The following is an 18551-nucleotide window of genomic DNA, read 5'->3' as shown; positions in this document are numbered from 1 at the left end:
ATCTTTCAACAAATAGTGCAAGAAAAACTAGATAACCATATGGGAAGAAAGATGAACTTGTACCTCCACCTCATACCATATACAAAAATTCATTTGAGATGTATCACAGACCTAAAAAAGCTAAAGTAACACTTTTAGAGAAAATATAGAAGATTATCTTTATAACTTACAAAGAACTCTAACATTTCCTTGAGGTTGGCAAAGATTTCTTAGTTCATAGAAGGCAATGACCATAAAAGAAAAACCTGATGTCATCAAAATTAAACATTTCTGCTTATCACAAGACTGTATTAGGAAAAATAACAGACTGAGCCAAATATTTGCAAACCATGTATCTAACAAAACATGCATATTCAGGATATATAAAGCTCTCACAACTTAATGATAAAAAGACATGCAGCCCATTTAGAAACAGAAAAAGGTCTGAAAAGACACAACAATAGAAGATACATGAAGAGCCAGTAAGGATATGAAAAACTGCACAAAATCATTAATCAGAAGGAAAATGCAACTTCATACCACAGGAAGATACCAATATTCCATCAAAATGGCTAAAATAAAGAAGGCTGACAGCACCAAACACTGATGAGGGTATGGAGCAACTACAACATGCACACATTGTTTGTGGAAATGTTACAAGGTACAAGTGCTTTGGAAAAAAGTATGGCAATTTCTTATAATACTAAATACACAACAATTTTCAATACTAGGTCTTTAATAAAGAGTAACACACATATCTGGTTATGAAACAACTTGTACAAATAGCAAAGACATGGAATCAACCCAAATACCTATCAATGACAGACTGGATAAAGAATATGTGGTACATATACACTATGGAATATTATGCAGCCATAAAGAGGAATGAGATCATGTCCTTTGCAGGGACATAGATGGAGCTAGAAGCCATTACATTCAGCAAACTAACACATGAACAGAAAAGCAAACACCACATGTTCTCATTTGTAAGTGGGGGCTGAACAATGAGAACACATGGACACTGGGAGGGAAACTACATACACTGGGGCCTGTCATGGGGGCAGGGGAGAGAGAACATCAGGATAAATAGCTAATGGATATGGGGTTTAATACCTAGGTGATGGGGCAAACTACCATGGCACATATTTACCTATATAACAAAACTGCACATCCTGCACGTGTAACCTGGGACTTAAAACAAAACAAAATTTTTAAAAAAGAAAAGAAACAACTCGTACAAAACTGCTCACAGCAATTTATAATAGCCAAAAAATTAAAAGTAGCCAGATAAATGAATAAACAACAATGGTATAATCAGGCAACAAATTATTATTCATCAATAAAAAGAAATGAACTAATATTTACAACAGTATGCAAGAATCATGTATATGAATGTTCAGAAGAAAGGAAAAATGGTAAAATTTAAATAAAATATAAACAATGATATTTTTGAACACTTATGTGCCAAGCATTTAACACAGATTATCTCATTTAATTTTATACCATTCAACCTCATACTACAAATGAGGAAACTGAGGTGTAAAGAAGTTGAATAGGTTTTCCAAAGTCGCATTGCTAGTTTGACTCAAAAGGATGTATTTTCAAGAATCTCTAACTCATACTAAAGTTAGAGGGAAAATACAGAATGACTAAATTTACTAAGTTTTTAATTAACTTTAGAAGTGCGTGTGGGGGATGCTAAGAGAAAACATCTCTAGAAAATATCAAACAGAATATAAATTAAACATCTGCTCCCCTTTGATTCAGGTTAAAATACCTGCAGTGTAGACCTCACTGTCTTACCTTAGGGAACTGTTTTACAGGAATTAACACTTTTTGTCCCAGCTTCATGTTCTTATTAATCACCACATCAATGTACTTTTCTTCATCCTTGCCTTCTCCTTTTTGAAACTTTTCTATTTCTGTGGAGGCAAAAAGATAACCATGAAGTGTATGACTCAGAAATACAGGGGTTGGGTGTTCTGATTAGCTCTATTGTGGCAATGAAATCAACTACTACTGAAGTATGGACTATTGTGGCCATTGTTTTCAAGTACATTTCCTGTTTTATCAATGATTCCGCATAAACGGAAAAAATGCATGTATCATGGTTCTATAAAGTCAAACCTCAACTGCTCATACTAACAAAGGAGAACAACAGACCAGACAACAAAAACAAAGACAAGTTACTTTGGGGCTTCTGGTTTCCTAGATAAAGGCTGAAATAAAGAAGAAAAGCCATAAAAGCATTCACAGTTCAGTGTTACAAAGCACTGAAACCGCCCTATTTATCAATCTTGCCTGGCGTTTCAAGATTTATACAACCAAAACCTGATTCTATGATGGCATTAAACCCTAGACAACCTTCCAGCAGCCCACCTCCCCAATCAAATCTTCCCTCCTTGCATATGACACATAACAGCTATATGCTATGATAATGTCTTTACTAATGCTCTTTGCTCTACTTGTTTTGATGATTTCATCTTCATCTCCTTTCGAGACTTAACCATATTAAATCTCTTTTTCTGTGCAAGTGTTTCTTTCCTCAATGGGGTAGCAAGAATGGAAGAATCTATCACTCTCACCCTGATACTCTCGAAGCATTTTAAGTGCAACTCTACTACCACCTTTCGATGGAAAAAAAAAAAAAAATGTGCTATGTCGCCCATGAGAACATAAATTTATCTTAGGTAAAATCTATTCACTCATAAACATCTTTAAGCAATTTCCAGATACTAGAAAATTTTAGCATAAAGTTTCATTCACTTTATGGCCTATAGTATTTGGATGTACAAGAGATACAAAATGAGGTGTCTGCATGACTGCTGAATGAATGAGTACATGAACTGTTACTTCCAAAGACCAACCAAGACACCTAGGTTCAGAGAAGGATAAATAGCAGCCTGGAGAAGGTATCAAAGACGGCATCAGTTGGAAAAAGGAATACACATATTTACCGATTTTGCTTGTTGAGCTGGGAACATTTAAGAATTTAATATGTGCCATCCCTGGACAAGATACCTCACATTCATGACCTAATTCAATCCTCAAAACAGATGACAAAGAGGAGGTTCGAAGAGGTGACTTCACAGTAAGTGGCAAAGGTAAGATTTACCCTCAGATTTGTTTGACTCCAAAGACAAGGTGCCTGTGCAGTCTTTCCCACCATTTTTTATGCTATATCAGAAAAAAAGGTAAGAAAGATTTTTACATCATCTTGGGGTAAATGAGGGATTTATTTAAAGCTGGAGGCTTCAGGCCTGGGGCTTCTGTCACTACTGAAGAAGCCAATTGGCTTCAAAATACCACTGAGGAGCTTTCACTCCATCATACTACGTGGCCTCCCATTTCTAACTAGAACATTGTCTATTAAACAAAGATTCTGAATGAGCAACAAAGAATAATTAAAATTCTTTTAAAGGACATTGAGTGGGACATAAAAATTCTAAGATTCTCGTCTCGGATCTGCTAATAATTGTATTTGCAATTAGAAAAAAGAACATCAGTTAGGATGCAGGTTCTTCATATTTAAAATGAGAAAAGGGTAAAATATCCAATGATTTGGTTCTAAAACCTTAGGATCTTGTGTGACTTACAAATGCTGACAAAGCCGCTCACTCCTTGATAAAGTTTAGTCACTAATAGTAAGTAAGGTGCATTCCTGAGTTCTGTGAGTCATTATAGCAAATTATCAAACCCAAGGAAGGATCCTTGAACCTCCAAATTTGTAGTCAGGTAGAAATCTGAGTAGCCTGGGCATGATATTGAGGGTATCATCTGAAATGGGGCAGTCTTGTGAGATTAAGCCCTTGATCTGTGGGGAGGGGAGGAGGCCTGATGCTAACTCCTGAGTTAGCTTCAGAATTGAATTACTGGATACACAGCTGGCATCAGAGAATTGGTTAGTGTCTGAAGCACTATACAATAGAAATTAACAGTGATGAGGTGGGAGAGATGGAAGGAAGCAGGGTAGAAACTGAAGATAAGAAAGGATGGCAAATTATATCTTCAGCTTCTAATCAAAGGTTCCAAGAAGGCATAAACACTAAGTCACCAAATAAATGAATTAGTCATTTTGTCAGCTTTCTTGTACTACACTATGTTTTGATCCTGGATCATTAATTCCAAGTGGAGTCTGTACTGGAAAAATATACACAAAAATAGAAAAGCACCTTTAATTTTTATTGATTTTTTTCTATAAAAATAATATGTGCACATGGTAAAAATTTAAAACAATATGACAGGATATAAAATTTTGTTAAGGTTTCTCTACCTCAACTCTAGAAATAATTATAATCAACTGTTTTTATATACTCTTTCAGAAATTTTCCATGAATAGAAGAGACACACACAGAGTTTAAAAACTGTAGTACCAATCGTATAAATAAGCTACACTGGTTTTGTTTTCTTAAGAGCAATAAGTCTCACATCAGCTGCTCCAAGCATAACAATTCATGACTTCAGCTTTAATTAGTAGAAGAAAATAAATCCCGTCTTTCATTATCTATTTATGCAGTAATTGGAAATATCTTTGGCATAGCTAGAAAAGTCAACAAAATCAGGTACAATGAAACATCCTAAAAAATTTTTGTACGTATGTGTAGGTGTGTCAAAATAGATTCGACTGCCTTCCTTCTTTTCAAATAACAAAGAAGTTTAGGAATTGTTAAAAACTCACACCAGATACACAATATTTTATTCCATAAATTCAGAATTCCACCATTCTTCCTTGTATCAGTGATATTTAACATTTTGAAATAAATAAAATTATATAGGTAAGCTTTTAAAAATCAGGAATTATTTTATCATATATTACACTTTAAGATCATCTATGATTTTAAAAAGGAAAATGAAAGAAAATCTATATAAAATACCTAATTTCCTCTCTACATATACACAGCATCCTACAAATCTTAAGTCGCTGGAATGTACTGTTGCTATCTTAAACTTTGAATGATGTTGGAATATTTTACATTTAAGATTAAAAAAAAAATTTTAAAGCCTGATGCTGTATCAGAAGCATGGAGGTTTGCAGTTATTGGGCCTAAAGCACCATACAACAATGCAAAAAGCCTTGAGCCTCACTGCTGGAGTCAAACACACCTGGTTTAAATCATGGCTGCTATATTTTCTCAGGTCCTTGTGCCTGCCAATATAAAATTCAAAACTGGTAAAACTTCTGTTGTTTTTAGTAGATGCTGTTAAATCAACAATTTGCATTTTCTACTTGAATGAGGATTATAACTAGCTTAACGTTTTTTTTGTTTTTTATTTTTTTTGAAATCCAGAAATATGCAAAGCACAAAAGTGGAGAATTGTACAAAATGATCTATAAAATCTTGACACAGCTGTCTCAAGGACTTATGCTTGTCCCTACCTGTGAATTGCATACTAAAAAACCCCTGCTATCACCCCCTCATCTTTCCCAAGGGAGGAAAGTTGCTTGACATCCACCAAGATAGATGTGACCTTCTAGTTAACTATAGCAAAGTGAGGCCACCAATAGAGAAAATCCAAACGGATTTTCAAGGACAAATGCATAGAGGATTTGACTTTCACTAATCCCTAGATTACATTTGGTACCAAACAGCTTACTGTACCAATACCATCTCCTAGCTCAGAAATAATAAGCAAATGTGTGATTAAGGTTTTAGATAATATAGGGGATTAAAATGCTATCTTTTCAAATCATATAACCAAACTTCTCTCAGTGCAGAAATCTTGTTTTCAGTAATAACATCTACATTGTTTTTTGTTTGTTATTTGTTTTGCTTTGGTCTACTACAGAATTTCCTAAGCAATGGCCTCTTTCCTTTTTAATGTACCACACACTAAAGTCCACTAATCTGAAAATAGCTACATCATCTTTGGATTTAAATGAGTTAAGTTTCCAATATAAAAATTTTAATAATATAAATTTTTTTTTGGGAAAAAAGAAAGAAAGAAAAAGAAAAAAAGAAAGAGAGAAAGAAAGAAAAAAAGAATGAAACAGAGAAATAAAGAGAAAGAGAAAGAGGAAGAGAGAACGGGAGTCTTCTACATATTTGCCAAGGTCCTTTCTAGTTCTAGAATTGTATGATTTCTGTAATGGTAATACCAAAATAATTTTTAGTATTATAAAAGATACAATGATAGGTTTTTAAAATTTGACATTGTAAAATTCACTCTCAAATATTTTTATTTGGTTTGGGTTGCATATTTTTAATAATTGGATATTAGGGTTTCCTGGAGATAAAGAAAAAAAATGCTATTTTTAAAAAAGGAGATTCTATTGACTCTGGTTACTTTTGCCATTTTTATCTTATCCTATCTCTATCTTCTCTCTCTTTTTTTTTTTTCTTTTTGAAAGAAAGAAGGAGAAAGAAAAAGGGGGAGAGAGAAGAGGATTCTTGCTCTATTGCCCAGGCTGGAATGCAATCTTAAAAAGGTATTAAAAACGTCCTTTATGCCAATAATTGTACTTAACAACAGAGACAGGAAGGAATAAGGGAAGAAAATAACAAACAAAACAGCCAACCAGTATTTCATTTAAGTCTGTGAGATGCAATGCAAATACTGAAGAGTAATTTACTTCTAATTATGCAGTCACTTTCAGAATAGGTGTAATATGATACTGAGAAAAATGTATGTTCTGTAGACCTGGGGTGGAGAATTCTATAAATATTCACTGAGTTTACTTATTCCAGGTCTAAATTCAAATCATAGATGTCCCTATTAATTTTCTATCTGATTGATCTGTCGAACATTAACAATGCGATGTCAAAATCTCCTGCTATTATTGTGTAGGAGTCCAAATCTCTTTATAAGTCAATAAGAACTTGTCTTATGTATCTGGGTACTTCTATATTGGGTACGTACATATTTATGATCACTAACTCCTGTTGTTGCATGATCCTTTTACCATTATATGTCCTTCTTTGTTTCTTTTGGTCTTTCTTACTATTAAAGTCTATTTTGTCAGAGACAAAAGTTACAACTCCTGTTTTTTTTTTTTTTTTTGCTCTCCATTTAATGGGTAAATCTTGCTCCATCCCTTTATTTTGAGTCTTTGTGTGTTGTTGTGAGTTAGATCTGGATACAAGGTACCAATAGATTTTAACTTTTTATTCAATTTGCCTGTCTGTGTCTTTAATTGGGACACTGAATCCATTTAAATTTCGGATTAATATGAGTTCAATATTGTAATTTAATGCTAGCTGGCTATTTTGCCTATTAGTTGATGTAAATTCTTCATTATGGAGATACTCTTTACGTTTTGGTAAATTTTTGGGATGACTGATACTGGTCATTCCTTTCTGTTTGTAGTGCTTCTTTCAGAAGGTCTTGTGAAGCAGGCCTCGTGGTGATGAAATCTCTGAGTGCTTGTTTGTTCATGAAAATTTTTATTTTTCCTTCATTTATGAAGCTTAGTTTAGCTGGATATGAGATTCTGGGTTGAAAATGCTTTTCTTTGAGGATATTGAATATTGACCCCCACTCTCTTCTAGATTGTAGGGTTTCTGCTGAGAGGTCTGCTGTGAGTCTGATAGGCTTCCCTTTATGGGTAACCTGACCTTTCTCTCTAGCTGCCCTCAGAATTTTCTCCTTTATTTCAACCCTTGTGAATCTAGCGATTATGTGTCTTGGAGTTGCTCTACTAGAGGAATATCTTTGTGGTGTTCTCTGGATTACCTGGAGTTGAGTATTGTCCTGCCTTACTAGGTTAGGAAAGTTTTCCTGAATAATATTTTCCAACTTGGATTCATCCTCTTTGTGACATTCAGGTACACCTATCAGTCATAAATTAGGTCTTTTCACATAGTCCCATACTTCTTGGAGACTTTGCTCATTCCTTTTTACTCTTTCTTCTCGAATCTTGTCTTCTCGTTTCATTTCATTAAGTAGGCCTTCGACTTCTGATGTCCTTTCTTCTGCTTGATCAATTCGACTTTTAAAACCTGTGCATACTTCGCGAAGTTCTCGTATTGTATTATTCATTCCATTAATTCACTTATTTTCGTTTCTAAATTGTCTATTCTCATTAGCATTTCATTAAACCTTTTTTCAAAGTTCTTAGTTTCTTTACATTGAGTTAGGACATTCTTTTAGCTCACAAAAGTTCCTTATCATCCACCTTCTGAAGCCTAAATCTGTTAATGGAATGCACTCATTCTCCATCAGGCCTTGTTCCCTTGATGATGAGGAACTGTGATCCTCTGTAGAAGGAGAGGCATTCTGATTCTGGGTATTCTCAACCTTTTTACACTGGTTTATTCCCATCATTGTGAGTTTATCCACCTGTCGTCTTTGTGACTGCCGACTTTGAAATTAGGTCTCTGAGTGGACGTCCAACTTGTTGATTCCCAGCGCCAAAATCTGAGCAACCCACTGCGCTGGCTAAAACAGCGGCATTCGTGGTGCTTTTCTGCTCAGGAATCTCCGGTCTGGCTTCCCTCTTGAATCCCTTTTTCAATCAGGTAAATGGGTGACTCTGCCTTCCTGGAGCTCCAAACGTCAATCAAAAGGGAACCCAGTCCCATTTACTCTGCACCGAGAACCGCCGCGCCGAAGCACCGGCAAAACTGCCACGCCAGCCACCCGCGGGGCTCCTCTGCTGGGAATCTCCTAGTCCATGGGCAACAAAAATTCATCTGAAAGTATGGCGTCCTCTCTCTTTTTTTTTTTTTTTTTGAGACGGAGTTTCGCTCTTGTTACCTAGGCTGGAGTGCAATGGCGTGATCTCAGCTCACCGCAACGTCCGCTTCCTTGGGTTCAGGCAATTCTCCTGCCTCAGCCTCCTGAGTAGCTGGGATTACAGGCACGCGCTACCATGCCCAGCTAATTTTTTCTATTTTTAGTAGAGACGGGGTTTCATCATGTTGACCAGGATGGTCTCGATCTCTTGACCTCATGATCCACCCGCCTCGGCCTCCCAAAGTGCTGGGATTACAGGCATGAGCCACCGCGCCCAGCCATGGCGTCCTCTCTTTCTGTGCGCTTTCTCTGGGAGCTACAATCCTGAGCTGCTAGTAATCAGCCATCTTGGATCTCTCTCCTATCTCTGTCTTAGTAATGTAAAATTTTTCAAGGAGCTTCATTTCTCTCATAGAATCAAACACACATAGATTGTTATTTTTCCTTTGTTCTACCAACTTCATTTCTAGAAATTCAATCTACATATATACTTAGATGTAAAATATTACACACAAAATTATCCACTACATCATTGTCTTTAAAAGTAAAACACTGGGAACCACCTAAATGTCTATCAACAGGAGACTGGGTAAATAAGCTCGTGTATACCCATAGAATAAAATGGTATGAGGCTACTGCACAAAGTGAGGAAACTTCATGTTCTCATAGTGAAAGATCGCTACCAAATGCACTGTTTACACACACACAATATGTAAGAAAAAATGTTTAATTTACTTATATACACACAGAAAAATCTCCCTATTGATATACAGTTATATATCACGTAACAACGTTACAGTCAACATATATGACAATGGTCCTGTAAGGCTATAATGAAGCTGAAAAACTTCTATTGTCTAATAACGGCTTAGCTGCGGTAACCTCGCAGCACAAAGCATTACATGTTTGTGGCAATGATAGTGTAAACAAACCTTCTGTGCTACCAGATGTGTAAAAGTGTGCAATAATGACCCAGATCTTCATACTCATTCACCACTCACCCACTAACTAACCCAAAGGCAACTTCCAGTTTCATAAGCTACAATCATGATAGTGTCCTATGCAAGTATTCCATTTTTTATCTTTTGTACTGTATTTTTATTGTGCTTTTTCTATGTTTAGATAACACAAAATACTTCCTATTGTGTTACAAATGCCTACAGTATTCAGTATGGCAACATGCACTTTGACTTTGCAACATGATGTCTAGGTTTGTAGCCTAGCAGCAACAGGCTATATCACCTAGCCTAGGTGTACAACAGGCTGCACCATCTAAGTGTGTTTAAGTGCACTCTATGATGGTCCACAACAACAAAATCATCTAAGGGTGCATTTCTTAGAACACACAACCCTGTGATTAAGCAACAAAAGACTGTGTGAGAAAATAGTTACCTATTTGTCATGGAAGGAATAAAGTAGATAAGATACAGAAATACTTTTCACTGTATCTCTTTTTTGCATTGCTTTAAATTTCTGAAGGATGTGAATATTTTACTCATCTAAAATGGCATGCAGGGACCAGCAAAGGAAAAGAAAAAGAGGCTATGTGGAGAGGGTGGCCCAATGGGGCTACAGACTGCACACAGGAAAGCACCCAATTTGTGGTGACACAGCTGGAAGGGCCAAAGCAAATATCCATTCTGAGCTCACTTCTCCCTCATGCCAAGCTTCTGATGGTGACCACCAGTGGACAGCTCTTAACCCATCTCAAAGTCAGAGGGTAATATATCGATGATATAGGCCTTCTACCCTGCATATAAGCCTCTGGGCACACAGCAGAGTAGGGAAGGGTAGAAAGAGGACCTGATGCGGCAAAAAAACAAACGAACAAATAAACAAACAAAAAAACCTCCAACCCTACATCTTCAGCAAACACAAGGAATCTTTTAGTACCTAATTTACATACAAAAGTATCCACCTAAGCTCACCACATACAAATTTACACAGCAAAATATTGAAAAATGAAATTATTTTAGAAGTCACTTATACTAGTAGTAAGTAAATAATAATTACTTTGTTGATGATGACTCGCCAAATACAGGGCTGTGTGTTTGACTTAAATTATTTCTTTCTCTTAACAAATATATGATCTGCCACCCGTATTAACAGAGTGAGATCCTGAGGACTGAAATGGTTAAGAAGTTTGCAAAGGTTAGAAAGCCAATAAATCGCAAAATCAGAATTCAAATCTAAATATATCTGACTTCAAGCTCATACCTTTTTTAAAATTGTTATTTAAAAAAACACAAAAGGTATAGTCTTAAGCATTTTTAACTGTACTGTTCAGTCCATCCACACTGCTGTACAACCGATCTCCAGAACTTTTCCATGTCACACAACTGAAACGCTATGCACATTAAACCACTCCCCACTTTTCCCTCACTCATCCCTTGGTAACCACCATTCTATTTTGTTTATATAAATGTGACTGCTTAGCTATGTCATATAAGAGGAATCATGCAGTATTTGTCTTTCCATGCTTGGCTTATTTCACTTAGCATAATGCCCTCAAGTTTCATCCACGGGGCAGCATGTGGCAGTATTTTCTTACTTTTTAAGGAGGAATAATATTCCACTGTAGGTACATAACACATTTTGTTTATTCATTCATTGGTTGACAGACATTTGGAGTGTTTCCACCTCTTAGCTATTGTGAATAATTAAAGACTACACCCTTTAATCTCTTTTTTCTTTCTTTCCTGAAGTGAGATGTGAAAATGTTCTAAAAGTTGTAAATCACAAGTAATGGATGTTCTTAATGTAGCCACATCTGCTTATCCCTTCACTTTATTCTCCTAGAGCAAAGTTATTCTGTGAGAATAACTTTGTAAAGTTATTCACAAAGTGAGGGGATGATTTTAAAGATCACTGGCGATCTTTAGTGAGCTCTGAAAGTGGACTTAAAGGAACAGCTGTAGAAATTTTGTGTGGCATCGGGGCAGTTCTAGGCCCAAATCCAAATGGAAATGCAAATTCCACTAATGCCAAAATAAGTAAATTACAGAGTAATTTACAAAGGAGTACAAAGGAGTCAAACAGAAGCAATCTTTGTATAAAGTAGATGAAGGAAAAAAAAAAAAAGAGGGGCGGAGGGGACATGACTATAGCTCTTTAATTGCTGAAGCCTAAGATGATTAAATCAAAAAATCTTCTAAGGTCTTACATGGTTATCCCCCAATGCAACTGGCCAGTTTCGATGGTTTTAAGGTAAAAATTGATACTCTAGTCTCAAAATTTAAAGAGACAAAAATAATTGCAAAAGGATCCACTTTCTGCAACCAAGACACCTTTTGAACACTGCTGATGACTGAATTCTTACCTGCTAAGTAATAAGAACTTTCTCAGTAAAGAAACTAAAACATAAAACCTCAGAGAGTAAGAGTCTTGGAAATAATGTGACCACACTCCAACTGCTTGAGTTTGAATCCCTGCTATGGTAATTAATTATATGGCTGTCAGAAAGTAACTTAATCTAAGTCACAATTTCCTCATCAAAGAAATGCAGAAATAACAGCATCTGCCTCATAGGGTTTTTATGAGGATTAAATAATTTAATATTTGCAAAGAATAACAATACCTGGTCCAGGAAAGTTCTGTATAGGAATTTGCCAAATACTGTATGTACCTACACTAGACAGTAAGTTCTTGAGTCTTAAGATTTTATCTAATTTAACTTTATATCTCTTGAGCAATCTAGAAATTCCAAGTCTGTGTCCAGCTCTTAATTAAAACATTGACTTCCCCTTCACCCCACAGATGAATTGAAAATAGCCTTCACAATGACCAGTTTTGCTGCATAAAACTTGTACCATAACAGAGTGTATTTTCATGTACTCACTGTTCACACTTCTGTGCCCAACAAGATGGTAAGCTCATGGAAGGTAAGAACATCTATTTATTCATATTTGCTGTATTCTAACACTTAGCATAGTGATTTAGGATAAGGGCTGCATAAATGGTTATTAAATGGTTGAACAAATGAAAGAATGAATGTTTAAAACAATTGGAAGGCATATAGTGAATTTGTAAAGAGCTAGCTAGCAGTCACTGCAGAAAAGAGCTCTTTTAAAAACTATAACTTGTTTTTTAACAGCTATTAATAAAAGTTCAGAAAAAAGATCAGAAAAGTATAAAGAATAATTCAAATCAGCCTGCACAATGACATATTTGTGTGAAATTAATAAAGTCAATAGAGTTACCCCATCCCCCTTTCCAAACACCTTAACTCTTGTGTAAACTTTAATTAAAGGACAGGCCTTGGTCTGAATCTATGATAAAATAGAAAGCTCATATAAGATGTTCAACACTCAGAAATCTATTTCAAAACAGAACAACCGTCCAGCCAGAGTATTTAAATTGTTTTTAAAAGAAATGTAAAGAGTGTTTGCAGCCACTGTAAACTCTACTGGACAAATTACTAAAATGTTACTGCAGCTGCCTGTCTGAAAAGGAATGTTTTTAACTTCCAACATGACAAATGTTTTCAACAAAGAATTATTTTACTTAAGAAATCCAAACCTAACTGAATACTCATTACATTCAAATCAGAGTTGAATACACTATAACTACCCGACTAGATTGATTCATACGGCACCTAATCTTGCAAATAATATTCCATGAACAAATGGCACAGCAGAGTAGAGATACATATTACTGTCTAATAAGGACAAATAAGCTCATCATAAATACACATAAATATACCATCTAGCGAGAAAGAAACAGTTGATACTCTAAATATTACAAATGCTTAGATTTTTATAAACACAGAGCAAATACTTGTGCATAAAATGTTCTTAAATATACATACAACACCTAAAATTAAAACACACACAAGAAAATGACAGTCAAATTTCCAAAAGGGAAGACAGGAGGAAACGAATGGAAAAATCATAAGGAGGTAGATGGAGAGGGGGAGGAATTCATTAATTAATTCCACCCATCATGGCTAATTAACAAAAATATTACAGTGATATCAGCAGCTGGAATTTATTTAATGACTATCTTCCAAGTAGTTAATCTCTGTAACACTGCTGCAAAGTAGATACAATGTTCATTTACGGAAAGGAAATGCCTATTTATAGACATCCAGTGACTTTTAGATAGAGTCCCACATCCAACAGAGATTTAGGATTCCAGCCTAGGTTGTCTGATTCTATGCTCATGCTTCTCCTACTTTCTTAGTATTACTGTAGCAAAGAGATCTTGATTTGGGATGAGAAAAAATGTTTTGGATTATTACATTTTGGGGAAACTCACCAAGTTGTTACAAGTATCAAAAGAAATGTCCATGAACCTGCTTTGAAACTACAACACACAAAGCAAATACAGGTTATTATGGTTTACTTAAAATACAATTCCTAATTTGTGACGGTTTACCTATTCTGCTAAGGAGAAGAAAAAGAAAAAAAAAAAAAAGGCCAGTACACTGAGATGGCTCCAGAGCCTTGAGTTCACACAGAAGCAAACTGAAACCCAACTCAGAGTGAATGGCCACAGCTTAGGAAGAGAAAACTTAAGCTTAACCAATGAGAAGGCACGAACTAACATAGAAGTAGAGACCATTAAAAACTATCAACTGGCCAGGTGCAGTGGCTCATGCCTGTAATCCCAGCACTTTGGCGGAAGGGGGGGGCAAGGCGGGTGGATCATGAGGTCAGGAGATCGAGACCATCCTGGCCTACATGGTGAAACCCAGTCTCTACTAAAAAATAAAAAAATTAGCCAGGTGCGGTGGTGTTCACCTGTGGTCCCAGGTACTTAGGAGGCTGAGGCAGGAGAATCACTTGAACCCAGGAGGCAGAGGTTGCAGTGAGCCAAGATCATGTCACTGCACTCCAGCCTGGGTGACAGAGCAAATCTCCATCTCAAAAAATCAAAACAAAAAAACCAAACATCAACTATCCTGTAACTAGGGACTTTCTACTTTAACCAATCAAATATTTTCTTTAACTTGCTTCTACAAACGCTTAATAAAAGTTCTGCCCTCACTCTCTTTTGATGAAACCCTGAACCACCTGAGCTCTGATGCTGCCCAATTCATGTATCCCGGTCTGCTCAAATAAAGACATTATAATTTCAATGTGCCTAGCCAGGCACTGTGGCTAATACCCGTAATTATGGTACTTTGAGAGGCAAAGGAAAGAGAATCACTTGGTCCCAGGAGTTCAAGACAGCCTGGGCAATGTCTCTACAAAATATAAAAATAATTAGTCAGGCATGGTAGTGCACGCCTGTAGTCCCAGTTACTCTGGAAGCTGAGGCAGGAGAATCGCTTGAGTCCAGGAGATAAAGGCAGTAGTGACCTATGCCTGCACTACTGCTCTTCAGCATGGACAACAGAGAGAGGTCCAGGTCTTTGAAAAAAAAAAAGGGGGGAGGGAAAGAAAATCTCAATGTACCTAAGTTTATCTTTCAACAGCTCTTATAGAATGGATTTCAAGAAGAATCTGTGACACCAAAATGATTGAAGAGAATCAAGTCCAGATACATTTACAAATTCCAAACACAATTCAGAATTATTATTAAAATCTTGTAAAATTCTTTTTAGGAAAACAAATACTACCAGTGTAGCATTTATCACATTAATTTCTCCTTAATTATATGCAGTCTTTACAAAATGAAAGGCATTATGACAGGAAAGAGAAACCCAAAGATAAGACATGGTCATTCAATGCCTCAATGAGATAAAAATTTATCCCGTAAACAAGGGGAAGTACTCAGAGGTCTTCACAAATGAGTAGGTTACCGGATTTTGGTACTATGTTCTAATGATTTTAAATAAGTTCATCAATTTCAAAGGCTTGCTACAATTTTAAAATGATAAAAACCAAAGAGTAGAAATTAAAGATGGAATGTTCCCTAAAACTGGCAGAAGAAATCTAACAAGTTGAATAATTACCATATTCTAGACACTACACAGGAGGCTTTCTCAACATTCAGTCCTGGTAACTTCTCAGAGTGCTGGGACAGAAACTATCACTCCCTTTTTCCTCCACCTAATTAATGGCAGAGCTAAAGTTCAGTTCCAGCATTGTCTGACTCTCAAAGGTTTAGCTTGTTTCCCCAAATACCACATTACAAAATGCTGGCTTCAAAACAAAATGAAACCTTTCAAGAAACAATTGCATGAAATAGATTATTTGGCCTCCAAAAAATATATGTAATTTTATCAGGATAGTCAACTATATTCATTTAATGACTCCCATTCACTAAGATACATAACAGAAGCAACAGAGGAACTCAAAAATTTTATAAATGTACAATAGTGCAAACTAAGTTATATCATGCCATTATGAGGATGACAAATGATTGAGATTGAGGTTCACCTACAGTATTATTGGTCCCAACGGTGAATATTGGTGAATTTCTCTTCTAATGACTCATTTTTATTTGGTAGTGAGGAAAGTTTTGAAATAAATATTTACTGAAACTGGCTAGAAAGACTGGCCAAGTTTTTACTTAAATAAAAAATGACAGGCAGGAAGGTATACCTAAACAACAGAAAAAAAGAGTCTAAGAGTTCCCGTCTTCCCAAACAGGCCAGTCTCTTAGCTATTTTAAATAACTGAGGATTATTCTTAATATAACCCAATGCATTTATCAAATAAATATTCAGTAAACCCAGAGGCTAAATAGGTAACCGGTGCACTGGACTAATTCAAGTTAGTAATGACTTAAGTCACTAACTTTTGGGATGAGGGGATGGGAATAACTATTAAAGATTGAAAGAGGAAAATCTACATTTTTAGTTACACATATGGGTTAAATCACATTTTTCACTTATAATTGCAAACATCATTAAGTATACTGCAAAAGACCAGCTACCTTAAACAATTATCAGGCTCCAGAGGTCACCAATTAGAATCCTGCAAAGATTTGAATTAAAAAAGGTTTTATGATTAGGTGAAGTAATGATCCAAGAAAGAGATTAGTTTTGTTCAGACTGCACTCATTATAAAACCCATTTCCTTTGTGTGAAGATTCAATGTCTTTCTCACTTATCCCGCTGGCATTATCACACTTTGAGACAGAAATATGACTGTACTAATGATATTCAATAAAAACCATATAATACAAGCATTTTATTCTCGATTTCTTTCATATCTAATAGAACTACAAATGAATATTTTTATATTGGTTAGATGTACAATAATACATTGACACTATTTAAAAGAAATTCAAAGTAGGATTTATCATTCCATGTCCACACATTTTTACGTCAGTTTCCTAATCAGTCCTTATTTACACAGTAAAGGCTCAGAGTAAATTGAGGGTGAAGAAAGAACCTTCAGACATTAAATCATATTTTTTGTATGATAATATTAAAGGGGGTCACTTTTCTATAAAGAATTATACTCATTCTTCTAAGCCACCTGACAATGGCTAAACAGGAAAACACTTTTTAAAAGCAAAGTACACTTACAGCAGAAATATTCATCCTGTTATTCGTATTTAATCATGATAGAAAATTAAGACTGATGAAAAATCAAATTGCACAGACTTTAATGGTCACAGCCTTTGTGGAAATGAAATATCTTGGCATAGATCTATAGAATTACTGAAAATGAGACCTATTGTCTCATGTCAAGTTAAAGACAGGGAGTGTTGTGCATACTAGGTCACTCTCCAGTCACATTTTATAAATTGCTCTGCCTGGGAGTCAGACGCTATCTCTTCACAGTGGACATTCCCACTGGGGTTTCCTCTAAGGGATGTTGTCAAGTTAAATATAGACCTTCACGTTCTGAAACAAGTTACACATTAAAAATATATAGGAATTTTGTTAAAAATAAATAAATAAATAACTATATCAAGGCCAGTCAGTGGCATTTGTTTTCATTTTGTCCTTCAACCATAAAATGTTTAGTTAAGGAATTACACATTCTAAGGGGTTCCATTTGCCAAATCTACTGAAAACAGACTGATCTACTTGAAGGCTGAATATTCATTTCATATGGCCTGTCATTTCACATGGCCTGTCTGGGCAAACGAGACAGAGTCAATAATAAATACACAGCTTTATTTAACTAAAACTAACAATAAGTACCTTAGGTGGATGTCTAACTGTCTTCTATTCTCATCTTAAAAACAGGAGGTGGAATAAGTTGATGATCTATATTCCACATGGTTGGCTAACTAAGATAGTAACACTAAGACAAATAACATGGCCAGGAATCTAGAAAAGTATTCTACTAGATCCGTTTGAAGAATTTGCCAATAATTACAGGAACTATGGCTGCCACCTCACCAAAGAGCCATGATACATAAACAAATATATAATATATCTGCAGTCTCACTATTTATTTGGGATGGGCAGATAATTAGGAAAATAGATGTCTACAAAGGCTTCATAAAAGGGGCAATAATAGAAAAAAGTTGACAAGCACTGCCTAGGAAAGCCAGCTGAAATAAATGAAAATGTTTATCCTACAGGATAAATTAGGAGAGAATAAAACTTATAAACAGTTTTGTATAGTATGTTAAAAAAAAGGGGAGGGGTGTATATTTGGTCAGTATTAAAACCAACAATACAATTAGGACCAAAGATAGAAATTATAGAGAAAAGAGGTCCAGTACAAACTACCGAGTTGAAGATTCTAACAATAAATTTGATCAAAGATGGAACTAACTATCTTTAAAATATTTTTAAGTTTGGCCGGGCGTGGTGGCTCACACCTGTAATCCCAGCACTTTGGGAGGCCAAGGCGGGCAGATCACAAGGTGAAGAGTTTGAGATCAGTCTGGCCAATATGGTGAAACGCTATCTCTACTAAAAATACAAAAATTAGCTGGGTGTGGTGGCAGGCACCTGCAGTCCCAGTTACTAGGGAGGCTGAGGCAGGAGAATTGCTTGAACCTGGGAGGCAGAGGTTGCAGTGAGCTGAGATAGCACCACTGCA

General features: G+C 35.7%; 1 protein-coding gene across 8 annotated transcripts in view; it reads right to left on the bottom strand.

Annotated features, from left to right (window-relative positions):
- KHDRBS3 (KH RNA binding domain containing, signal transduction associated 3) overlaps positions 1-18551 on the bottom strand; it is a 198895-nt gene that overhangs the window by 133082 nt on the left and 47262 nt on the right. For all 8 annotated transcript variants that reach the window (XM_032254238.1, XM_032254249.1, XM_032254282.1 and 5 more), the window contains exon 2: positions 1783-1901. In XM_032254238.1, the coding sequence (XP_032110129.1) occupies positions 1783-1901 (119 nt within the window). The remainder of the gene's footprint in view (positions 1-1782; positions 1902-18551) is intronic.

Source organism: Sapajus apella, unplaced genomic scaffold, assembly GCF_009761245.1.
Source record: "Sapajus apella isolate SASKATOON/1434 unplaced genomic scaffold, GSC_monkey_1.0 scaffold3, whole genome shotgun sequence".
Taxonomy (NCBI): Eukaryota; Metazoa; Chordata; class Mammalia; order Primates; family Cebidae; genus Sapajus; species Sapajus apella.
The sequence above is the reverse complement of the archived record's forward strand: the minus strand, read 5'-3'. Positions and strand labels throughout refer to the sequence as shown.